The following is a 26,230-nucleotide window of genomic DNA, read 5'->3' on the forward strand; positions in this document are numbered from 1 at the left end:
AACTTTTCAACTTTCTAAGGCCAAAAGGCCTTCTACCTCGACGGTATTGTTCTTGTTCGGTAAACCTTCACTCGATAACACTTTCCATCTCGATCCGGTCATCGACGCGGGCCGTTGGGCCTTTTCGACGCCACGTGGGCCTGCTGCCGATGGAAAGGACTCCGTTTAAAAGGTGCCCACAATGTCACTCCAAATTCCCACATACTGCTAAACATACAGTATGCAACAAGTGCCTCTCTCCCGAGCACACCGAGGAAGACTGTCCAGCTTGTGCTCAGTTCCGGTCCAAGAATACTATCCGGAACCGAAGGGCTGCTAGACAAGAGATGCAGCGGCAGACATCGGAACCTGAGAACATTTTCGAAGACGAACATGACCTCCCAGAAGTGGCGGACTCCGACCTAGAAATCGTCACCGTAGAGGACCAGTCGGACTCCGATGACCAGATCACACCGGGGAAAACCGTGAGTACCACGCCCCCATCCCCGCTTCCATCTCAAGACAAGGCTCCGGTCGAAGCATTGCCTATAGGCCTTAGCCAAGATCAACAAACTCCGCCTTCCGGCTCGGCTCCGAAGACAAAACCCAAGCCTTCCGATACCCCAGGAACGAGCTACACTCTTCCCAAAAAGGCAGCCGAACCGAAAAAGGTCGTTGAGCCAAAGACACTGGTTGACACAAAAAAGGGCATAGAAACAAAAAAGGTCGTCGATCCCAAAAGACTAGTCAGCCCGACAACGGCCGCCGAGCCGAAAAAGAGTTTAGAGCGACAAAAAACAAGTCACACCAAAAATTCCGTCGACACGAAGAAGGCTGTCGACTCTACAAAACAACTGGTCTATCTGAAAAAGGTTATCGAACCGAAAACACTAGTCGATCCGAAAAAGGTTATCGAACCGAAAACACCGGTCGATCCGGAAAAGGTTATCGAACTGAAAAAACAGGTCGATCCGAAAAAGGTCATCGAACCAAAGAAGGTCGTCAAACCAAAGAAGGCAGTAGAGCCAACAAAAGACGTCGACCCGAAAAAGGTCACCGACCCGAAAAAAGGAGTCTAGCCGAAAAAAGCTCAACAGCCAAAGGCCCTCGAGCCCTAGACTCATCACAAATAAGTTACTAAGCCAAAATCATCGGCGCCAAAACCACGGACAGTTGAGGAAGAACTTTCCCATACTCATCCAGAGATTGAAGAACAGCCTAAACTGTATATAGCACAGGTAACCGTTTACCACAGGTAGAAGAGACCTTTGGACACTGACACTTCTTCCCCTGTTCCTCCTAAAAAGAAAGACTTTGCAACATCTCCCTCAAGGCCTTTCCAATCCTCCTCCTTTCTTTCCTGACATGCCTTAAGTGCCTTACTCCCCCTCAAATTATGATGAGACAGAAAACATAGGGGAAAATCCTCAAGATAACTTTGTAGAACTTGAGGATCAGGATATACAAGATAACACATGGGATGACCAGAATGATCCTTATGATACATACAACCCACAACCCATCCCCGACTCCTATACATATCCTACAAAGCTGTCGCCTACTGACAACACCATTGTCTTTAACCAACTGGTGGATAGGGCAGCTAAATATCATAATGTAGACATGCACACTGACCCAATAGAAGAGGATTTCCTATTTGACACTTTACCAACTTCAGAGAAAAGTGTACGCACACTTCCTATGTTAAAAGAGGTACTAAAACATGCACCACACATTTAAAGATCCAGCCAGAGCGCGTGTCCTCAATCCCAGAATTGAGAAAAAGTATAAAGCAGCCCCTACAGACCCTTCTTATATTAGCCCCTTCAGTGCTGATGACAAAGCCAGCTCGTCATGGGTTTTACCTGCGCTGTGCTTATGACGAGCTGGCTTTGTCATGAACAATGGGCATGTCAAGAATGCAGCACCGGACGGGAAAACACCTTAGCAGCCAAGGTGTTAAGTCACAGTTGCCTTTAGACTCATTAGTGGTAGCAAATGCTCGAAAGCGAGCTAATTCACAAACAGGAGATGCTCCCCCTCCTGACAAAGAGTCAAAGATACTAGAAGCCTCAGGCAAGAGTGGCATCTCAAGCAGCAAATACTTGGAGAATTGCAAACACACAGGCTCTATTAGCACGATACGATAGAGCACATTATGACCAGTTAGAGGGTTTACTACAACACCTGCCAGAACGCTTTAAAACTAAAGCGAACGTCCCAATACAGGAAGGCAATTTTATCACAAATGCTTCCATTAAATGTGCACTTGACGCAGCTGACACAGCAGCCAGGTCCATCAACACGAGCGTATTACTACGCCGGCATGCGTGGCTACGCATCTCCGGATTTAAGAATGAAGTGCAATCAACCATCCTCAACCAGCTAGTTAACCAAGACTTTCTGTTTGACCCTGCAGTAGATACCATCTTGGAGAAGATGAAAAAAGATACCGATACTGCTAAGTCTATGGGCGCACTTCAGTTTCAACAATCTAGAAGTTCCTTTCGCTGATCCTCCTTTCGAGGCTCAAGTAGAGGCAACACATCCCAAACTTCCTCTACATTCAAAAGCAATACCCAGAGCACCTTTAATAAAGGTTCCAACAGAGGAGGTTATAGGGGCAATAATAACAAGGGCAGAAGACGTGGCTGCAACAACATCAGAGCCTCCACCGCCACTAAACAGGGACTTGCTCACACTCCCTCCAGACCATTCAACACCGGTCGGAGGAAGACTAACACAATTCCTACCAGTCTGGAACGCAATTACCACAGACAGGTGGGTGAGACAAATTATCCAGTATGGTTATTGCCTGGAACTCATTTCTACTCTACCCAACATACCACCCAAACACCGTCATATGTCCGAAGCACATCACCCTGTTACAACAAGAGGTGACAGCCATGCTAGAAAAGGGAGCCATAGAGCCAGTCCCTTTTCAACACCAGGGGACCGGAGTATACTCCCTATACTTCCTTATTCCCAAAAAGTACGGGTCCCTCAGACCAATATTGGACCTCAGACCTCCGAACCAATACATACTCTCAGAGCATTTCCATATGATCACTCTACAACAAGTACTCCCGTTACTCAAACAAGGCGACTTCCTCGCTACATTAGACCTCCAGGATGTATATTTTCACATACCCATACATCCAACTCACAGGAAATACCTCAGGTTCACAATAGAAGGTCGCCACTATCCATTCAATCAATCAATCAATCAGTGACACTTATAAAGCGCGCTACATACCCGTGGGGTCTCAAGGCGCTGGGGGGGGGGGGAGCCGCTACTGCTCGAACAGCCAGGTCTTCAGCTTCTTCCTGAAGGAGAGGTGGTCTTGGGTCAGGCGCAGGTCGGTCGGGAGGGAGTTCCAGGTCTTGGCGGCCAGGTGGGAGAAGGACCTTCCTCCTGTAGTCGCTCTTCGGATGCGGGGGACGGCGGCGAGGGCGTGGTTGGCTGATCGGAGGTGGCGTTTGGGAGCGTAGAAGTTGACTCGGCTGTTGAGGTAGCTCGGGCCTTGGTCGTGTAGGGCTTTGTGTGCGTGGGTGAGGAGGCGGAAGGTGATTCTTTTGTTGACGGGGAGCCAGTGAAGGTCTCGCAGATGTCCGGAGATGTGGCTGGTTCGTGGGATGTCGAGGATGAGTCTGGCTGAGGCGTTCTGGATCCGCTGGAGTCTCTTCTGGAGCTTGGCGGTGGTCCCGGCGTAGAGGGCGTTGCCGTAGTCCAGTCGGCTGGTGACGAGGGCCTGGGTGACGGTCTTCCTGGTCTCGGTGGGGATCCACCAGAAGATCTTCCGTAGCATGCGTAGGATGTTGAAGCATGCCGAGGAGACGTTGTTGACTTGCCTGGTCATGGAGAGGGAGGAGTCCAGGATGAAGCCCAGGTTGCGTGCATGGTCTGTCGGTTTGGGTGCGGTGCCCAGGGCGGGAGGCCACCAGGAGTCGTCCCAGGCGGAGGGAGAGGAGCCCAGGATGAGGACCTCCGTCTTGTCCGAGTTCAGTTTCAGGCGGCTGGTCGTCATCCACTCGGCTACCTCTTTCATCCCTTCGTGCAGGTTGGCTCTGGCGGCGGCGGGGTCGTTGGTCAGGGAGAGGATCAGCTGGGTGTCGTCGGCGTAGGAGATTATGCTGAGGTTGTGTTTGCGTACGATGGCCGCGAGGGGGCTCATGTAGACGTTGAAGAGGGTGGGGCTCAGAGATGATCCTTGGGGGACGCCGCAGATGACTTCGGTGGCCTCTGACTTGTACGGTGGTAGGCGGACTCTCTGTGTTCTCCCGTCGAGGAAGGAGGTGATCCACTCCAGCGCCTTGTCCTGGATTCCGACGTTGCTGAGGCGCCGTTCAAGGTTCTCCCCTTCGGGGTAACTACAGCGCCAAGGGTTTTTACAAAATGCCAAGCAGTAGTAGCACACCTCAGAAGGCAACACATTCATGTGTTCCCCTACCTGGACGATTGGCTCATAAAAGCCAACTCATACGCGCAGTGTGCAAACCACACATCTCAGACAATCCAGCTGCTGCACAGTCTGGGTTTTCCATAATTTACCCAAAATCACATCTGCAACCCTCCCACATACAACAATATCTGGGAGCAACAATAAATACCTCCGTGGCAAAAGCATATCCAAATTCAGCCAGGAAAGCCAACATGCAGTCTCTAATTCAAAGATTTCAACCACAACACTCCCTGCCAGCTTGAGTGTTCATGCAGCTTATAGGCATGATTGCCTCCTGCATATTCATTGTCCCTCATACCCGACTTTAAATGCGTCCATTGCAAGAATGCCTAGCACAGCAGTGGAACCAAGCTCAAGGACAACTAAAAGACCTAGTGTTGGTAGACAGTCGCACCTTACAACTCACTGCAGTGGTGGAACCCACAAAACCTTTCCAAGGGGCGACTGTTCCAAGAGACGGTTCCACAGGTAGTACTAACAGCGGACGCATCACTGACAGGTTGGGGAGCCCACCTACTTCAATACACAGTCCAGGGGCTCTGGACAGTCAAACAGAAGACACTGCATATAAACCACTTAGAGTTGCTAGCAGTATTTCTAGCAATGAAAGCCTTCCAACAAGGCTGTATTAATCCGGACGGACAACATGACCGCCATGTACTACATCCAGAAACAGGGAGGGACACACTCCGCAGCTGTCTCACCTAGCACAGAGCATATGGAGGTGGACAATTCCCAAAAACATCTTTGTCCTGGCAGAACACCTCCTAGGAATAGACAATCAGATCGCAGATCTACTAAGCAGACACAGCCTAACAAATACACAAATGGGAAATTCACCCTCAAGTCCTCAAACCATTCTTCCAAAAGTGGGGGCATCCAGGGATAGATCTGTTTGCCACAAAAGAAAACTCTAAATGCCAGTCCTTTGCCGCCAGGTTCCTACACCCGTTGTCACAGGGCAATGCAATATGGATGAACTGGTCAGGCAGATTTGCGTACGCTTTTCCGCCTACCCCACTGATTCCATTAGTAGCACGCAAACTAAAGCAAAAGCCCCTCACAATGATCCTGGTTGCTCCCACATGGGCAAGACGGCCATGGTACACGACACTCCTAGAACTCTCAGTAGTTCCACACCAAAGACTGCGCCTATCGCCATAGCTGTTAACTCAGAACCATGGAGAAATCAGGCACCCAGATCCCAATCAGATGAACCTAGCGATCTGGCTCCTGAAGTCTTAGAGTTCGGATATCTTGGCTTGCCTCCAGACTGCATGAACATTATCAAGAAGCAAGACGCCCAACTACTAGAGCATGCTACGCAGCTAAATGGAAAAGATTTGTAATGTACTGTAATAATAACCAAATCAATCCTTTAGATGCCTCCATCCAGAACATAATCTGTTACTTGTTACATCTACAAAGATTCAATCTAGCATACTCTTCCATAAGGCTACACCTTGCTGCTATAGCAGCATATCTCCAAAACAGACAACACCTGTCCCTCCTACCACCTATCAAAGCTTTTATGGAAGGACTTAAAAGAATTATCCCTCCAAGACATCCACCTTCGCCAGTCTGGAACTTAAACGTAGTACTTACCAGACTTATGGGGCCACCTTTCGAACCACTCCATTCGTGTGTATTACAATTCTTAACATGGAAGGTGGCATTTTTAGTTGCCATTACCTCCCTCAGGCGAGTGAGTGAGCTACAAGCACTAACCATTCAAGAACCTTTTATGCAAATACATCGTAATAAGGTAGTGCTCCGTACTAACCCTAAGTTCATGCCAAAAGTTATATCAACGTTCCATCTCAATCAGTCAATAGATTGCCAGTTTTCTTCCAAAACCCGCAGTCCGTGACTGAAAGAGCCCTACACACACTAGATGTAAAAAGAGCTGTTATATTCCGTTGACAGAACTAAAGCTTTCAGAAAGTCAAAACAACTATTTGTTGCTTTTGCCCCACACCTTAAGGGTAACCCTATTTCAAAAACAGGAATAGCCAGATGGATAGTTAAGTTCATTCAGATATGCTATCAAAAGGCTTAGCGCACTCTAACTGTTCCCCCAAAAGCCCACTCAACGCGCAAAATGGGGGCCTCCATGGGTTTCCTAGGAAATATTCCGCTAGAAGACATATGTAGGGCGGCTACATGGTCTACCATACACACTTTCACGAAACACTACTGTTTAGACGTGCAAGCAAGGCAACAAGCTGCTGTAGGCCAGGCTGTCCTTCAAACTCTTTTCCAAACTGCTGCAGCTGGTACAGGTGACCACCACTAGAGGAGATACTGGTATACAGTCTATGCTAAGATATGAATTCAGCAGCCCACATGCCTTGAACGGAAAATGCTACTTACCAGTATGCATCTGTTCTTGGCATGTAGGGCTGCTGACATTCATAACCGCTTAACACTGTCCTCTGATACTGCCATACAGCTCGACCTCACTACCACAAATAGAAAGTAAGGTTCAATCTAACTGTACCTCTGCCTACCTTTGGGGTCCACTGGACTCTGTGCACTCTATACCTCACGTTGGAATAGTATATACAGAGACAGCTTCATACAACTATTAAATGTATTCAAACTTGTTATATTAAAGCTAAAGGAACTTCATACCTCCCAGAGCACATTCTACTTGCAAAATAGGAGCTTCTATGCCCTTACAACATTCTGAAGAAAAAGAGAAACATTCTGAAGAAAAAGAGAAACGCCTACTTCAGGAAAATAAAACGCTCAAAATCAGATTTCTTCAGCCTCCAGCTCGACCAAGCAAAAAACCGTCCGAGAAAACTGTTTGAGCTAATCAGAACACAATCCAAGGAACAACCCCAACCACTCAGCACTGTGCGCGAAGCACCTTCCTGTGAAGACTTCTCTGCTTTCTTTATCCAAAAAACTGACAACATAAAGAGTGATCTCCTCATCGACGCAAGCCTCCACTCCAAACCCCACTGCATAGCACCCACTGAACTAAAAAACAATGCTACATGGTCATCCTTTGGCACCTACTCTGAAGAAGAAATTGGCAAACTGCTCAGCACCTTGAAAACATCCAATCACCTCACGGACCCCCTTCCTGCTAACGCTGTAAAAGACTTTACCCCTTTGCTTCTCCCACTCTGGACTAAAATTATCAACAGCTCACTTCAACAAGGAACCCTACCTGACTCCCTCAAAGTTGGACAAGTCACACCTTTACTAAAGAAACCTACAGCCGACCCCTCTGAGCTGAACAATTACCGTCCCATTACCAATATTCCCACTCTCGCCAAACTGCTGGAAAAATGCGCACAACTACAATTGACTAAACACATTGATCAGTTTGATCTCCTCCACCTTCATCAATCAGGCTTCCGAGCAGGGCACAGTACAGAAACTGCTATGACTCACATAATTGACGACGCACTTCAAATCCTAGATCAAAACGACACCTGCCTCCTCCTCCTTCTTGATCTCTCTTCAGCATTCGACACCGTTAAACATAAGAATTTACTCGAACTATTAAACATAAGAATGGGTATATCTGGAACTGTTCTCAAGTGGTTCACTTCCTTTCTACACAACAGGTCGCAGAAATTCAAGAGCATTAACCTGATGTCCTCGCCAATACCTGTATCGCTAGGCGTCCCCCAAGGATCCTCCCTATCCCCAACTCTGTTCAACCTAGTTATGGAACCTCTCACCACCTTGCTACAAGCATCCAATGTGCACTTTCACATGTACGCCGATGACACCCAACCTTATCTCAAATTACAATCCCCCAAAGACATTCTGCTCCTGAACTCAACGATCAGAAGCACCCAATCCTGGCTTGCCGATAATCATCTCAAACTCAATGCTCTGAAAACAGAGTTCCTTCTGATCTCACCTCCAGCGAAGATCTCTACCACGCACTCAATGTCCAACCCCCCATCGTGGACTCAGCAAAATCTTTAGGCATAACACTTGACACCAATCTCAACATGCAGCAACATATCAGCAAGGCAACTAAGGGAGCGAACTTCCAAATCAATACCTTGAGGAAACTTAAACCCTTCCTCCCAGCCAAAGACTTCCAAACTGCAGTGCAATCACTAGTCATCCCTCGAATAGAATATCGCAGCATCGGCCTCTGCGGACTCCCCCTAACTACTACCGCACCTCTAAGAGCTTCTCTAAACGCTGCGGCGAGACTCATCACTGGGTCAAAAAAGCACTCACATATTTCCCCTGACTTGAAATCCTTGAACTGGCTACCTCTTGAAGCCAGAATACATCTGAAAATCGCCTGCATGACACACAAGGTGGTACACCTGAGCTCACCCGGCTACCTAACTCAGAAGTTGACAATTTCTGGCGGCTCTAGAAACACTAGAGGCGCAAACAATCTTCTGCTGAAGCCTCGAAGATTCCGGAAGGAAAAAACCTATAAACGCTCCTTCTCAGGAATTGGTAGTAGGGGTGGGTAACCCAATATACCCTTGCGGGCTTGGGCAGTCAAAGTGTTTGAGGGAGAAAGTTGCCAGCAAGGGATTTGTTTGGTGATCTGAGTTTGACAGTGTAGTACAGTCTGTATTAATTAGACTTAGCAGCTGAATGAAACAGCAACTGTTCAACGTATTATGAATCTGTTACCCAAATGCTATAGAAACTACCACACTAGCCCCATAGAAATGCAATAACTTAAACAGATTCAGCAAAAATCTTGTGGTTTCAAACAGTAAATGAAAAATTGAGCACAAGAATAAAGGTGAAGCAACACGGAAAGGTTTGTTCTTAGAAAAAATTATTATTTTTTATATTCATACGGGAATAAATCATCAACGAAAATCAAGGGTGTACAGTTATTGACAATTGCATGTGTTTCTTGTGTAAATGGAGCTGACAAAACAATCCATAAATACAGAATGGCACCCAGGATCTGGAACTCACTCCCTCCCGAAACCAGGCTCATCTCCTCCACTACACTTTTTAAGAAAGAAGTAAAAGCTATCCTCATGGCTAAATACACTTGAACTATTATTTCGGACTCTTTAAGACTCTGCACCGAGCTGTACTACTTGTTCGATCCCTTTGCTTATTTGTATTACTTGTATTATCGATTTACATGATTGTCTTTGCTCCCACCTATTTGTACTGTTAGCTTTATTGACTTACCTGTTTGACTATGCTCCCTCATGTACCTACCCCACTTATTAACTACAATGGCGCTAAGCCTAATTGGCCTGTTACTCACTCTCCTGTTCGAAAACCTTCTTTGTAAAGCGCTCTGATATCTGCAAAGATCTTGTTCGCGCTATATAAAACTTTCAAAATAAATAAATTCCCATAGCTGACATATGTAAAGCAGCTAGATGGTCTACACAACACACATTTACAAATCATTATTGTGTGGATGTATTAGTACGTGAACAAGCCAATGTAGGACAAGCAGTGCTATAAACACTTTTCAAACAACTGAAACATCCACTGGTTAGCTACCCCTTTCGAAGGGCATTGCTATACATTCTATGCAAAGCATGTGTATCTACAGCACACATGCCTCGAACGGATTGTTACTTACCCAGTAAGCATCTGTTCTTGGCATTCAGAGCTGCAGATTCACATGTGCCCTCCCTCCTCCCCAGACACCATCACCTATAGTTGTTGTGGTTCTTATAATTCATGTTGCATACGCATGGACATCTCTATTCTGCACTTACTTACTACATTCTCACCCTCTTGCGGTAAAACAATCTAACATGGAGTCAATGCACCTGCGCACTATCACCAAAAGAAGTCACATTACCTCGCGACTGGAAAAGACATTTTTGAAGAAAAACAACTTGCAAACATCCAGACCCAACACTACATGGCAGGAATATGCAAAGCATGTGAATCTTGATAAAGTACATTACCCAAATCGGTGATGCCATTGATCTGCATAAAAAGAAAAACACGGAAATATTCATTTTACAATTAATAGAATTACAAAAGTAACTTACAAATTTTCAGCACTGCATAAAGACCTAGTTCTAAGAAGTATCTAGACATTTCTCATACTGTAAATTAATATAAATAAGCATTTCATTTTTTGCTGTTCTCAGCTTCTTTACTCATACACCATAAATGATGTACTTTTTAAGCAGTCATCATTGAACAGTGGGGAAAAACAATCAAAGATTGTACAGAGAAGTAAACTGCACACTGCCTCATTGCAATAATGAACACTGTGCATTGCACTCACTACAAATAAACATAACACAACTTATTTAACTATTTACAAATACAGTTTTGTGCACAAACACTTTGAACACATGCAGGTATAGCTTTACACTGCACATATTTAGGTGTAATCTAAAGTGCAAAATAACTTGATGTCTGCAAGCATTTTACAATACCTTCAGTGGAAAATATTACACCTAAATATGTGCAGTGTAATATTTGCAGCATAGTTATCCATCAGCAGTGGCAAGAAGTATTCTCGTGGAACAAGCCCCAAATGAAATCTCTTAAAAACAGTTATGAAAAGGTGTACAACTGAATGATACAAGAGATACTAGGTGCAGTTGAATATTACTCCTCTACAGCATTATTGGAAGAATAATTATCAGCTGCTGTCATGATCATAACAGCAGCCTGTGAAGATTAAAGTGAGATGCTTATTCACTGTGCAAAATGCCACATGTTTGTCTCTGTAAAAATGTATTTTGTGGGTCCATTTTCCATTCTACTGTTCTCAGGTTGTATACTCCTATACCACTTATCTGTTGCAATCATGATCATTGATCAGTTCCGAAAAAAACAACCATAAAGATTGTTCTAAAAAAACAAAATCTGCACACTATGTGTATATAAGTAGATGTTTGCTTGTGTTAGAGGTCTATTAGTGACTGTACATGTTTTTGAGTGGGTGTGTGACTTTGTATGCGTGTCAGTACCAGTGTGAATGACTATAGGTGTGTGAATACATGTATGGATACCTTTATGGTTGTGAGCCTTAACTTAAAGTAACATTACATTTATTTACAACTTTTCAAGTACATTTTATTCACATATTAGATTACAATTGAAAGCAAAAAGTTAATATAACATAACTTATATACTATATACAAATACAGAAATACACTGAAACTTGAATTTTTTAATACTTTAGGAACTCACCAATATACCTACACTGCTTCTGTGTATTTCGTTTGACTCTCCAGATTTGTAATGAAGCGGGTGTAAGTATTTGTATTTGTAGAGCACAATATTCGTCCCGAGGGACATCACGGCGCTACAAGAGCTTACAAAGCAGCGTGAGGAAGGATATGTGGTGGCGGAGTGGGTTATTCTTCAGTGAATGCTAGTTCTCTAGTACCTAGGAAACAGGAAAGTTTTTAGCTTCTTTCCAAAAGGAACATTTTTCATCAGTCAGTCGAAGGTTGAGTGGGCTGTCATTCCACTGCACAGCATCCAATTTAGAGAAGGAGCGGTCTCCCCTCCTGACTCTGGAGGTGCTTTTGACTCTTGCCAGGGCCTGATGGCGTGATCTCAGATTCCGAGATGGAATGTGGAATTCCAATTTGTCTTTCAAAATGTGTGGGCCTATTTTGTGGTGAGATCTGAGAGTATGGCATAGGAGCTTACATTTGGCTCTTTGGCTCACTGGGAGCCAGTGTAGGTATTTCATGCTGTCCGATGCAGAGCGTTTTCTGCTCTTGTTACAGATCCGTCTTGGAGCTGCATTCTGGACCACTTGTAGGCGAAAGAATAGTTGCAGTTCAGCAGTATCCAAGGGAAGAGTCTGCGGAATAGTTTGTGTGGCGAAGCTTTTCCACATAGTGTTCTCACTTGGTCCTGCATGGATAGGACATTGTCAAATGGGATGTCAGGTGAACAGTACATTTTATTGAAAAAAATACAGAATGTTTAGAGATAGAGTAGTACAGAATTTGGTGCGATAAATGACAAGAAAAGCAGCACTGAAACAAAAATAATATATTCAGAGTGTGTGGTTAATAAAGTGTTTCCTCTGAAGTGCAAACTATTTATTTTGATACTAAACAGAATGAAAGCACTGGATAAAACAGCGTGGTCTATGTTGGAAAACAAACAAAAAAGGATTATTAAAAAAATTGACTTTTGATACATTGTCAAAGGCAAAGGACAGCGCACGTCTACTACTGAGCCTTACTTTTATGACGGAAGCTACTTACAAGAGAAAGGATTAATGTATACAGTTGAAACAACTGGCCGATGTTATGAAGTAAAAGACAGTAGTCCCATTGCAAAAGAAGACATGATTCCTAGAAATGTAGAGGAAGAGATAGGTGAAGCGGTACAACAAAGGCGTAGGCCTGCTCCTGTGCATAAATGGAATTACAGTAATATTTGTAGTATTTGTCAGCAATACATTTATACAGTAGGACTCCTCCCATGTACGTGCAGTGGTAGTGTTTATTTACTTTACCGCTGCAAATATTGGGACGAATAACCTCTTAGCAGCTATGGAACGTCCAGCTCCAGTGCTGAACGTTCCATTGCGCAGGTGAGGTTCGAACGGCCAACGGCCGACGGCAGCACTCCTGAGGTAGTGGTGCCGTCGGCCGTTGGAATAGGCGCAGCACCTAAGAGGTTAAGTACAGGTATCGTCGTCATGCTGAGCTTAAGTGCATGTTATGACATTTAGGAACACCAACTTGGTTTTAACTCTTGAGTTGTGCAGAATATCCATGTGATCACAACCATTACTTTCTGAGAGAAGCAAACTCTAACATTAAAGGTGTCATCCACGAGCTTCATAAAGGGCTTAAAGGTACAGTTGTGTATTTTCCATTAGATGGCAAACTCAATAATTTAAACTGTGGGTGTAGAGCGAGATGAGGAATAACCACTTGTTATTCTAGTGAATGCTGTGAACACGAAAAACTAACAAATTTGGCAGGAACTAGTGGATGTAAATATGGTGAAGAAAGCTAAATCATATTTTGAAGACAGTAATTTGTACAATAAAGATGTAGATATTGTCTACCATGAAAGTTACATGGAGGAAGAAATGTTTCCTTCAAGTGGACAGTTTGAGTAGATCTGAAGAAATAGGAGTCTTACAGTATCCATCCATTACAGGAGGTTATGCTACGGAACTGTATCAGTTGAAACAAGCTAGAAGAGCGCCAATGAGGGTCTGGTGAAAGGTTTTTTTCAAGGTGCTTCCGCTCAATTTTCTTTGGGTGGGAGGGGGCTTGGGGGAGTATAAAGCTGTTAGAAACACCCTCCTAAAGAACAATACTTATAACCTACATAAAAAAAACCCACAAAATCCTCCCAGCAGTAGTTACAAAGTTTGCGACTAAGCCTGAAATTCAAACTGCACTCCTCTGGGGTTAATTCACACTAACTAATAAGTGCCTCCTTTATAATGGTACATCACATCTTCTCTAGAGGCAATATGTTATCCCTCCCCACGAATGTGATTACAAAGGCACCCCTACAATCCTCCTCGGAGATCCTTTGTACCGCTACAGCTACTTCCTATGCCAGAAATAACTTGTCTGTATCAAACCCCTCCTTCAGGCGCCAAGTCTCCAAATGTATGAACTCTTTCTTCTGCACTTTATTTTTATTCATTTTAAAAACCCTAAGGGGTATCTCCGCGCTGTGGGACATGCAACAGTCAGAGCAGACCAGATGCAAACTGCTTAGAAAAGCTCAGTCTTAAGAAGTTTTCTAAATGAAAGATACTCAGGGCAGTTCCGAAGATGGATTGGGAGCGGATTCCAGTAGTAGGTGGAGAAGTGTGGCTCAATGGTTAGAGTGGCAGACCCTGATGCAGAGGTCTGGCCCGGGACCAGGGTTCAATTCCCCAAACGGTGTTGGATCTAGCCCTGATCTCTTGACTGGGTGAGAGTATTCTGTTTAATTCAGAGACTCTGTCCCTCACCACCCCTTGTTGTAAATATTTTTGTCCACCCTAAGCGTGGAAGGGTATACTCAGATGTGAGTCCCTTGCTCATTGCACCATCAGGATTCAAGCAAGCCGGGCCGAAGACGGCTGAAATGCCAGAAACCGGTCCCCGGTAGCTTGTTTCCTTCCCAGTGTAAGAATTGGCTTTTGTAGTTTGGTTTGCCCTGTTCCCATCATGCACTGGGACAGGAATAGACTAATTTGCATACAGCCAGGTTCTGAAACTGGGATGGTGCAGTGAGCTAAAAAACGGTGTTGGATCTAGCCCTGATCTCTTGACTGGGTGAGAGTATTCTGTTTAATTCAGAGACTCTGTCCCTCACCACCCCTTGTTGTAAATATCAATGGTTAGAGTGGCAGACCCTGATGCAGAGGTCTGGCCCGGGACCAGGGTTCAATTCCCCGCCTCGGCGGGTCTTGGGCTCAAAATTCCATGGACCTTATAATTCTGGCCTCGGTGCCTATTCCAATCATGGAGTCCCACTCTGCAACTCTGGGCAATAGCTTGCTTAATCTCCACAACGGCCCCCACAACGCTAAGGATGCCTGGCCTCCACCTTGGGGGTGCCCACGAGTGGACGCCTCACAGGGAAAGCCAGGATGGGTTCCACAGCGGTATTCATACAAGCGCCTTGAGACCCTTGCGGGTGAGTAGTGCGCTATGCAAGTATCAATTTACATTTACATTTTAGTAGGGGGTAAGTAGAAAAAAGCTTTCCCACCCATGGAAGATATCTTGAAATGGGGATTGTGAAGCAAAAATTTGTCTCCTGATCGAAGAGGTCTACTAAGATGATATTGGATGTGTAACCAGGTCATTTTCCATTTAAGGCTTTGTGCACAATACAGCATATCTTGAATCTAATCCGCTTACGTATCGGCAGCCAACCGCCGACCTTGCCAGCAATTAAAAAAAATAAATAAAAAATGTTGGGGTATTTTACTGTCCATTAAACATGCCTCCACCTCATTTGTACCATACACAAGGGTTCAGGAAAACTCACCTGACCCCTTCAATTAGTACACCAGCAACTTTTCAGCTCTGGGGACTGTTTACCGAGCAACAAAAATAGCGGCCACAACTTTTCTATGAAGGTGCGGCCAGCCAATCAGGACCCTTCCTTGGTACGTGGAGCTTTTGATTCACCACTGTTGGATCTGCGGGGGGGTCTGCGTCCCTAGATATACAAAATTGATTTTCTTTTCAGTTAATATCCCTAAAACAAATTAATGTATTTATGCCATAATACGAAAAGCACGCTTTCTTGACCAAGAGCTAGCTTTCTGTCAAATGTGGTTTAATTCCGTTCAGCAGTTTGTGCTGTAATTCTGTTCAAAATCCCTATGGGAAATTGCATGAAGAAAACCTGTTTTGCCCGTAGCCCCCCCACACCTTTTTTTCCCCCTCTTCCCTCCCCCTTGATGGATCAACCGGAAGTATTCAACAGCATCTGAACTGAACATTGTACTAATTTTGAACATTTGCTGAAGATTCTTCAAACGGCACCAAGGTTATTGGCAAAACATGGAAACTAGGTCCTAACTAGAACTATTTTCTGGCGACCACCAGAAGTATATTGAGATATATATTTACACAAATGAAATTCACACATTTGATCTGTTAAGTGCAACCGTATAAATCCCATTTTCTTTATTTAGGTTTATTTTGATTTTTGTTATTATATACTTGTATGGGCTAACAGCTAGCCATTGTCCTTTATTGGCCTGTTGGTGTTGTTCACATTTTGACTCTGCCCACTACGGTATGCAGCGTGGGGTGGCGTCTGCCCACTGTAGCAATCTGTTATTTTCATGTTGAGTGGCAGCATTCTACTCTTTTAACATGAGCACATCCAGACACAATGCAGTTCATTTCAGTACAAGGGAATACTGTGGCAATGTACCCTTTTTAAGATGAAAAAATGTTTTCCCCCCCAATGTTTTTCTTCGGTATCGGAGAGGGCCAGGCAGTTCCTAATACAATATGTTATAACAAACATGATCAAATAAAATAAAACCAAGCCAAAAGGCTAACGGTCAACACCAGACAGTTTGGTTTGGCCAATGCTTGTTTATTTGTTGTGGTAATATAATTTTAGAGATACCAATGCATAAAGTAGTAAAAATAAATTAAAAAAAGGAAATTAAGTGTTCTAATTTGGGATACTGGGTAGGCGCTGTAGAGGTTAACAGGAAGTTAAGAAGGCATTTAAAGCACTGCAATCTTGCATTTTTAGTTGTCTGTTAGCTTGTCACTTAATAAGATTATGTATAGCAGACAAATCCGTATTAGCATGGAAGAAGAAATTGATATGTAATTGCAAGGATGTAATAAGTAAAATTATTTGGGGGAAATTATTTTCAGAGACCGTCGCAGGAGAAGGAGCAGAAGCTACTCAAGGTCTTCAACAACATCCAAAACGAAAAGAAGATCTTCCAGATCACCATCTCCAAGGAGGTATTTATTAATTTAAGTGCATAAACCCATTCAAACTAGGTGGGGTTGTGCGTGCATATAAAAAGGTGTGTAAATGTACATTTTCACTGAGCAAACTTGACTTCAAAACAAGTTATGGTTCAGCAAAGAAAAAATCCTGAGATTCATCTTTACGCAGCGCAAAATGTACACCATAACTACTGCCACAGTTATGTTTTAGTCTTTGTGGACAGATTGTTTTTTTTTTCTTAAGCCTTTACAAAGGATTTTTCTGAACATCGTAATGACCTAATTTATGGTGTATGCGGAAATCGGTGATTTCTTTTTTCTTCTCTAAAGTACAAAGTAGTTTATTATGGATGATAATAAAAATTGTTAAATACACATCATAAAACAAATTCTTTTATACAATATGAAGCGAAGTCATTAAAAAGGGTAAAAACCCCATTAGTGTAAGCTACTTAAGGTAAATCTTTGAGCTTTCAAGCAATTGGTTAGGAACTGTGGCGGCAGTTTTAGCAAGAAAATCTACATAGGGTAATCTTATAATGTCAAAGCGATGCCATGAAAGGCATTAAAAACACATGACTATGGAGAGGGAAAAGGTTTCTCCTTGTAAGTTTGTGCCCAGTTCTCAGGAAAGAGGATGACAGCCAAAGATTATTAGTGTTCTTAGCCATCCAGGCCTTGATCGTATGCCAGAAGAGGCTTCCGCTTTCAAATAGCAAAGTATCAGGTGTGAGCTTATGAAGTGCAAAAATTCTTTGTGCTAAGTTTGCTGTGCAAAATAGTCCTTTATATGTATATTAGTGGGGCTTTGTAGTTAATGGGCGGGTGTGTGGGTTGCCGATTTTAACAGCATTATGTGGTTTGTTGATTGAAAGTGCGATTTGCATAAACTGACTGCGTTCTCGAGGATTTTAAAGTTGTTGTAGCAGCCTGTCTTGGTTCAGAGCAGGAATGTGTGCCAGTTTGTTGTTTTACTTGCCTGTTTCGTTGCAAGGTGGCAATTAGGCCAGTCTCCTTCCTATTACATTAAGGAATCGTGTGAAGCAACAGTTTGTGTGGTGGTTGGCTCAAAGCAGTACTTCACTGCCTGCCTATAAGACAGAATCCCTTATTTGTTGAAGATGGTTAGGAGCATGTAACGTCTGATGTCCCGTAGACTTGAAAAGATGAAGATTATATGCAGATGATCTTCACTTCAATTGCCACAAAGGAATCCGGTGTGGGTTCCAGGATTCCTCTTCCAGGGAGGTAGGTGAGGGAGAATCTGAAGTATGCCCAGGTGGTATCTTAAGAATTTCTCCTTTGCCGTTATGTTGAATCCTGCACTCTGGTATGGTTGCAGTTTGACAGCTGTGCAGTCTTTGAGAGCAAACCAGTCATGTTGCTTTGCCTTCGATTAAGGAGGTAGTTTTGGTAACTTTTTAAGGTTTTCTTTTTTCTTTATTCAACGGTCAATTGTTTCTCTTAACTTCTGAACAGTAATGTACATAGTTAAATAACACATTCAAACCAAAGATCAGAGAGACACTCTGAAGTGCAGTTTTTGAAGTGAAGCAAAATAATAGTTTAGGGGATCTAATTCCCAACATATTCGCTAGATTCAGCAGTCTTATTCATTTCTGAGAGAAGGCAGGCGATGTTCCTGTAAAAAGGTTTATCCTGGTGAGGAGTAAGAGCGCAGGAGAGGAAATAGAGGGTTGCTGCAACAATGCTAACAGTCCTTTAGACAAGAAATCCAGATACACCGTTTTCAGAAGAGCTATGAATCTGGTTGCTCCAAGATAGTCCCATCAGTATACAGGCATTCTGATCCTGCTCCATCAATGCATTGTTTCCAGCTTCCTCTCGGGGCTTCATGCCTTTTTGGAAAGTGGCTCTTCTCGAACCAATTTGGACTTCAAGTGATCTTTGTAAGAAAGGATATCCCCTTTCCACTTGGTGATGGTCTGTTTCTCACACACCCAGATCTCTTGTGCAACCTGTTGAATAAGTCGAACGTCGTGGCTAACTAGCATCATGCCTCCCTCAAAGTCATTGATTGCATCAGCAAGAGCATCAATTGTCTCAATATCCAGGTGATTGCTCGGTTCATCCAAGAAGAGCAAATGAGGATTCTGCCAGGCAAGCCAAGCAAGACAGACACTGCACTTCTGTCCATCTGAGAGATTACGGATGGGACTGACCTGCTGTTTTCCTGTGAGCCCATATCGGCCAATTATCTTTATCATCTCCTCCTTCTCTTTGATCTCAGGGCAACATTTCATCATGTACTCCAGAGGAGAAAGATCAAGTTCCAGCTGTTCCTGTAAGTGCTGATGGTATCGGCCAATCTTCACGTGGGAATTCTTCCTGATCATGCCGTCTGTTGGCAATATCTCTATAGTCAGCAACTTAAGGAGTGTGGACTTCCCAGCTCCATTTGGGCCAACAAGAGCTACCCGCGTGTCAAGGTCTAACCCAAATTCAATGTTTGTGTATATCATTGGCCCGTCCTGGCTACACTTAAAGCTGACATTCTGCACCATAATAACAGGAGGAGGGATCTTGCCGCAAGACGGGAAATAAAATGATAGTCTTATCATTTGTAACTCGTTCAGTGAGGCCAGATGACATCATCTTCTGAAGGGTCTTCTCTTTGCTCTGGGCTTGTTGGGCAAGCTTAGCACTGCCATGTCCAAACCGGGCAATGTAATTCTTCATGAGTGAGATTTGGTCCAATTTTGGTAACTTTTGTTACTTCTTTTTTTAAAGCTTGAATGGGTTATAGGTGTCTTCCATAGATTATTCAGGCCTAGCTTCAATAAGGACTCTTGGAGGTGCACTCTGGTGAGTGAGTCTAGTCTTAAACTGTTTTTACAGTAAATTGTCTTCTCTTCCAAAAAGAGAAAAAAGCATGATTTATGTCCTATTTGTATCTGTATGGCTGCAGCCAACCCCCTCCAGGTGCAGCCTCTAAATTTTCTGTGTGAAATCTCCAAAGGGCTCTCCTGCTCCGAAAGTGAGGCTTTCAAAGCACAACATACTACTATTTACTCTTGCGTCTTTGTAATTCACTTGTGCTGACTGTTTTTTCACTACGCCGTATGTTTTTCTGGATTTAAGGTCTCGCCTGGGCCAGCTCTGCGAGACATTTAGTAAGTGGGTTTTCAAAGTGCTACCAAATGCTTTTGCTGGCCTCAAGCTTGTGGTTACGCGCACCGTGAACGTGCACAGGCCATCTGGCTTTCTGTAATGGCTCATTAAGCCTTCCAGCGCGTGAATCATGCTCCTCCACCCTCTTGCTCTCTGCTCTCACTACCCCCTCCCTCCTCGTTTTTGCTGCCACCTAATTTTATGTTTTGCCTCAACATCTGCCCCGCACTCTGTGCTAAGTTATTCTCGTATTTTTCACTACTTGTCCCTTTGCCCATCACTCTGTCCTAACAATTATCATTGTGTTGAAACGTCACCATGCTTACCCCCTGCCCCCTGCTCTGTCCTAACACTTATCATCAGGTTCAAAGCTCGTCGTGCTCACCCCCCAGCCCCCGCTCTGTCCTAACACTTATCATCAGGTTCAAAGCTCGCGGTGCTTATCCCCATGCTCTCTCCTAACACTTATCAGGTTCAAAGCCCGCTGTGCTTACCACCCTGCCCATGCTCTGTCCTAACACTTCTCATCAGGTTCAAGGCCCGCTGTGCTTACCCCCTGCCCCCCGCTCTGTCCTAACACTGATCATCCGGTTCAAAGCTTGCCGTGCTTATCCCCCTGCCCCCTGCTCTGTCCAAACACTCTGTTTTTGTCAATGGCTAGGATCTGCCAAACCACTGCACATCAATAACTTTCTGCAAAATATAGTAATACAGAACAGTGGATCTTGGACCCATTTACGTAAATTTTTGTAACTCTGTGATACACAAAAGCAGCATCTGCTCTAGGGTCAACTTCTTAATCCTGGATCTTGAACATCAACTACTAACATCAATTTTGGTAATAATATATATTTTTTCCAAATATAAACATCTGGCTACACAGACAAGTCATTTACAAAAATAGTTCCACACATTCTTAAAGGTTATTTAGCGTAAAAAAAATACACACAAAAACCCAATCCTGATCTGTTTACATTAAGTAAAGACTTTTCATTTCAATACTTGCATTAATCATAGATTATCCAATGACTATTATTCACAACTGTATAACGGTCCATAAAACTAACAGTCCATTCTGATGTATAATTTCATCTTACCCCACATGTAAACCTCCCATAGAATATATACATATTGTTTTAAAGTGTGTCCCTAAGGGTCCAGAAGGACACCATGTAGGCAAAGAATCACAGACAACCGAAATCATGTTAGTCAGATGCAATGTTTTGGCATTTACATTGATAGATACTCTTACTCGCAAACACCAAAGGCCTTGCATTGGACAGACAGAAAATTAAAACAAGCATTGGCATAGCCAGTAGGTCTCATCTTTGGGACCTTATAAGTGTTTAGCCATGCAATAGTTAAGGTTGTTGCACCAAGGACATTGTGCTGCATAACTAAATACTCATAAGGTCTCAAAAGCGAGACCTATTGGCTATGCCAATGCTTGTTATGTATATGAGAAAGGGCCTCTTTTGACCTGGTTAGCCCTCACTTTTTGCCTGGCATTAATGTGGTTTTGATTGTAGTGCACAGGGTCTCTGCCAACCAGGTCCCCTGTGCCAGTGCTTCTTCCCTAAAAACTATTCCAGTGGAGAAGTGTGGCTCGGTGGTGGAGAAGTGTGGCTCAATGGTTAGAGTGGCAGACCCTGATGCAGAGGTCTAGCCCGGGACCAGGCTTCAATTCCCCGCCTCGGCGGGTCTTAGGCTCAAAAATTCCACGGACCTGAGAATTCTTGCCTCGGTGCCTATTCCAATCATGGAGTCCCACTCTGCAACTCTGGGCAATAGCTTGCTTAATCTCCACAACGGCCCCCACAACGCTAAGGATGCCTGGCCTCCACCTTGGGGGTGCCCAGGAGTGGACACCTCACAGGGAAAGCCAGGATGGGTTCCACAGCGGTATTCATACAAGCGCCTTGAGACCCTTGTGGGTGAGTAGTGCGCTATACAGGCATCAATTTACATATTCCACAATTGGCCCTTCAGACCCCTGTAAGTCCCTAGCAAATAATACCTGGGTATCTAGTGCTGTGGGACTGAAAAGAGTCCCCTTAGGGCCCGTCGCCAAGGCCACGCAGACTGCCTCTACAGCATGCATGACCTGGTGCGGTGAAAAACGAAAGTCAACAAGGCACACTGCCTGTGTGCCATGCCAACGAGCACTGCCTGAAGAATACTTAAGTCACCTTTCTTGCAGGCCTCCCAATCCTAAGGCATGCGCACTATACCACAGGTCTGGGCATATCTGTATGAGATATGCCGCTACATTATTTAAGACTATTCTTAGATATAAGTTCCAGGGAAGCTATTAAAAGTAAATGGGCTTGAAACTCGACTGGAGTTTCCCAGTACAATGATGGCATCTCTGAACGCATGAGTTTTTGGTATCAAACTACTTTTCTTAATAAACCCACACTGATGCCAGTGTGGCTTTTATTGAACTGTGTACCCTGAGGGCACCTCAGAGGTGCCCCTTGAAAGCCTACCAACCCTGGTGAGGTCACAGACTTGCTGTAGGCAGCCTGCCACCACCAGACATGGTTTTGGACTCCTGGGATAAGAGCCTCTGCTCTTTGGGACCAGAAACAATGCACATCCTGGGCAGAGGTGTCGCTTCTCCTCCCCTAGGATGGGCACAGTGCTTGAGAGGTAAGGTTCAAAGGTCTGCTGCCTTTGTAATCCAACCCCAACCTCTGCTGCTAGCAGCCCCCGGTTTACACCTATACTTTGGTGGGAAAATCGGCGTGAAAACATAGGAGAATAGGGGTAGAGTTTGCAGAGGTGTGCTCACCTCTGCCAACTCCACCCCTAAGGCAGCGAAGGCAAGGTGAAGCACATCTTTCAGTCCCACTGTCTTAAAGATGGGGAGACCCCCTCCAATAAGGCTAGGTCTATGCCCTCTCTCACAGGAGGGTGGCATAATTGAGGGTGTAGTCGCCCCATGTAATTTGCCCATTGGCCCTACCTGCTCCTCCCCTAAACTGCTTCTAAATTTAGTATTTAGGTGGCTCATCCAGACCTGCAAACTAGTTCCTGCTGACATAAGGACGAAGAAGCCATGCAGTAAAGCCTGACGAAGACGACTTTGCCCCAGCCCTACCGGCCTGTCTCAAACTGTAGGAAGCTGGCTCTGTATATACTATACCAAAGTAAGATATAGTGTGCACAGAGTCCAGTGGAACCCAAAAAGTAGGCCGGTAAAGTAGATAAGACCTTACTCTCTATTTGTGGTAGTGTGTTCGAGCAGTAAGGCTTTATCAGAGGACAGTGTTAAGCATTTGTTGTACACACTGTCAGCAAATGAATTCACACACTCAAAGACTGAACTTCAGACCAATTGCTTTTGGATAAAAATATTTATTTCTTAGAACCAAGCAGGCCTGTCACAGGTAAGTGATAAATACATTGCAGTAAATCTAGTTTGTAAACCGTTTGAATTGCAATTTTAAATGTACTTTGATTTGATTACAGTAGTGTTACTGATAATGCAATGCTGTTCATAATACAGTACATCTACTTTGTATAGGATTTTTAGCAGACTATCATGTAAGTTACGTTTTAGATTACTTTTCTTATACAGTGCAGTACACCTGGAAATTTCCTGTAAACAGGTAAGTAAAAGGATTTTGGTTATTTAGTTACAATTTTAAAGGATTTATTAGATTTTCCAACTCCACACTTTTAGGAACTTTTCATAGAAAAACAGTCAATGTTATCCTATGGAAGAAAATAGTGGTTCGAGACATATGAGCTGCAGATCGTACACCATGCATTAGATCGCCACCTGGTGTTGGGCTCGGATGATTGCAGGTTGTTGTCTTGGAGAAGTCTTTGTAGTCACGATATAGGTGACTCCTCCCTTGGACAATACTGCGCATGGGCATCGGCTCCATCCTTAGATTGTTTTTTTCCGCCACTGGGTTCGGATAAAAGTTTCTCCGCTCTGGCTAGAAAAACTTTTCCAGCAACTTCGAAGCGCAAAACTTCCACAAACTTCAAGAAACTACCTACGACATCGAAGACCAGGCTTTTCGACGACATAACTTCCATTCCGGTCATCAAAGTGGGCCGTTAGGCCTATCGACGCCGTGCGGCCTACACCACATGGAAAGAACTCCGTCCAAGAAATGCCCGAAATGCCAGGCAAAATTCCTGCATAGCGATCATCACGAGGTTTGCAACCTCTGTTTATCGCAGGATCACTGTGAGTCGACCTGCATAGCTTGTGCATCCTTCCGATCGAAGAAGACCATCCGGGATCGAAGGGCCCGTCGACGCGAGATGAGAAGATCAGCCCCAGCACCGGAGAATATCTTCGATGACGAGGTTCTGCTCGTTCCAGAAGAAGATTCGCCGGATCTCCAGATCATACTACTATAAAAAACAAGGGAACCCTCTAGGTAGGCAAGGACCTGGGGTATAAACTTTTACAAAAAACAACGGCCCTTGACACAAAAATTGAAGATTGTAATAATTATAGGCCACAATGTGCTCTATAACAACAAGAAAGTCCAGCCGGACTTACAGATTTATTCAATAATTCAGTAATCAGTTTGAAGAACAATAAAACAGTGGGACACAGTCCTGTATCCACAACACTTACATAAACTTAGAGACAATACAAACACATGGGATATATCAGGCATGTAACCAAAATGGAGCAAGAAAAGGAAACTCTACAATGTGCTTGCTTCACATATGTGGGGAACAAAACAGATTATGCACATAATAGTGAACTAGTGTTAAGCCCACATATCATGTCGACGGCGTTTCGATCCATTCAAGAATGGTGGATCATCATCAGGACTACCATTGTCTGCCTGACTAAAAGCATCAGGACGAGGAGAGCTGCCACAATAAGTCCAGAAGAGCTGGGGGGGAAATTGGTCACAGCTAAATAGCCGTAGAGTGCTGGCGCGCTTGTGCCGAGTACCCTGGAGGGGATGAAGCAGTAGGCTCGGCACCGCAGTTACAAGGGTCTGAAGTTAAAATATTAGGGTAGTAGTGCGGGGATCCTGGTAGCGCTACAGCTGGGGGCGATAACTCATGGAAGTTGCAGCGTGGATCTCTGGGTGACCAAAGTTGCGACGCGTCTCGAATTGAGGCAAGGATGTTTGTGGGGGTCCAAGGGAGTAGGGGACCCGTGTATTCGGCTATTAGTAGAGCTGAGTAGGTTCCTTCGTCCTCGATGGAACGACAAGAGACGTCCCGGTGCACGATCGCGCCGTGGAGGCAGATCATATCAGAGGCAGAGGACTCGGGACTACTCAATTACATCAGGTCAACCTGTGAGTACCTCTGCCCCTGCACCCCATACACTGCCCAAGCCAAAGGCGAAGGTCAGCACTCTGCCCACGGGGCCCAGTCGAGACCAATCGCTCCCTCTTAAAGCCCAGACTTCGAGCTCGGCTCAGAGGAAGACAACTACGCCTTCAGGTACTTCGGCACCGAGCAAACCACTCGTGCCGATTCCAACGGCACCGAGGCCAAAAGACTCTTTGGCACCGAGGCCAAAAGACTCTTTGGCACCGAGGCCAAAAGACTCTTTGGCACCGAGGCCAAAAGACTCTTTGGCACCGAGGCCAAAAGACTCTTTGGCACCGAGGCCAAAAGACTCTTTGGCACCGAGGCCAAAAGACTCTTCGGCACCGAGGCCAAAAGACTCTTCGGCACCGAGGCCAAAAGACTCTTCGGCACCGAGGCCAAAAGACTCTTCGGCACCGAGGCCAAAAGACTCTTCGGCACCGAGGCCAAAAGACTCTTCGGCACCGAGGCCGAAAGACTCTTCGGCACCGAGGCCGAAAGACTCTTCGGCACAGAAACCGAAAGACTCTTCGGCACCGAAACCGAAAGACTCTTCGGCACCGAAACCGAAAGACTCTTCGGCACCGAAACCGAAAGACTCTTTGGCACCAAAACCGAAAGACTCTTTGGCACCAAAACCGAAAGACTCTTTGGCACCAAAACCGAAAGACTCTTTGGCACCAAAACCGAAAGACTCTTTGGCACCAAAACCGAAAGACTCTTTGGCACCAAGACCGAAAGACTCTTTGGCACCGAAACCGAAAGATTCTTCGATGCCGAAAGCGAAAGACCATTCGGTACCGAAATCAAAAGATCCTTTGGCACCGCAGACTAAGGTAGTACCGAAAGAAGCTCCGGCTCCGAAGCCGTCGGCTTCCAAAGATAAAGACGGAAAGTCAGCTTCCACTCCGAAGACTGCCGCTCCGGTGACAACACCTGCAAGGCCGGATTCCGAGGTTCCGAAGCCCTCGGACACGC

At 44.7% G+C, this 26,230-nt stretch overlaps 1 protein-coding gene across 1 annotated transcript in view; it reads left to right on the top strand.

Annotated features, from left to right (window-relative positions):
• The first annotated feature begins 326 nt into the window (after positions 1-326).
• Positions 327-26,230, top strand: part of SREK1 (splicing regulatory glutamic acid and lysine rich protein 1) — a 141,645-nt gene continuing 115,741 nt past the window's right edge. The window contains exons 1-2 of the mRNA XM_086963489.1: positions 327-464; positions 16,716-16,825. Of these exons, the coding sequence (XP_086819615.1) occupies positions 327-464; positions 16,716-16,825 (248 nt within the window). The remainder of the gene's footprint in view (positions 465-16,715; positions 16,826-26,230) is intronic.

Source organism: Lissotriton vulgaris, chromosome 3_1 (assembly GCF_964263255.1).
Source record: "Lissotriton vulgaris chromosome 3_1, aLisVul1.2, whole genome shotgun sequence".
NCBI classification, from domain to species: Eukaryota; Metazoa; Chordata; class Amphibia; order Caudata; family Salamandridae; genus Lissotriton; species Lissotriton vulgaris.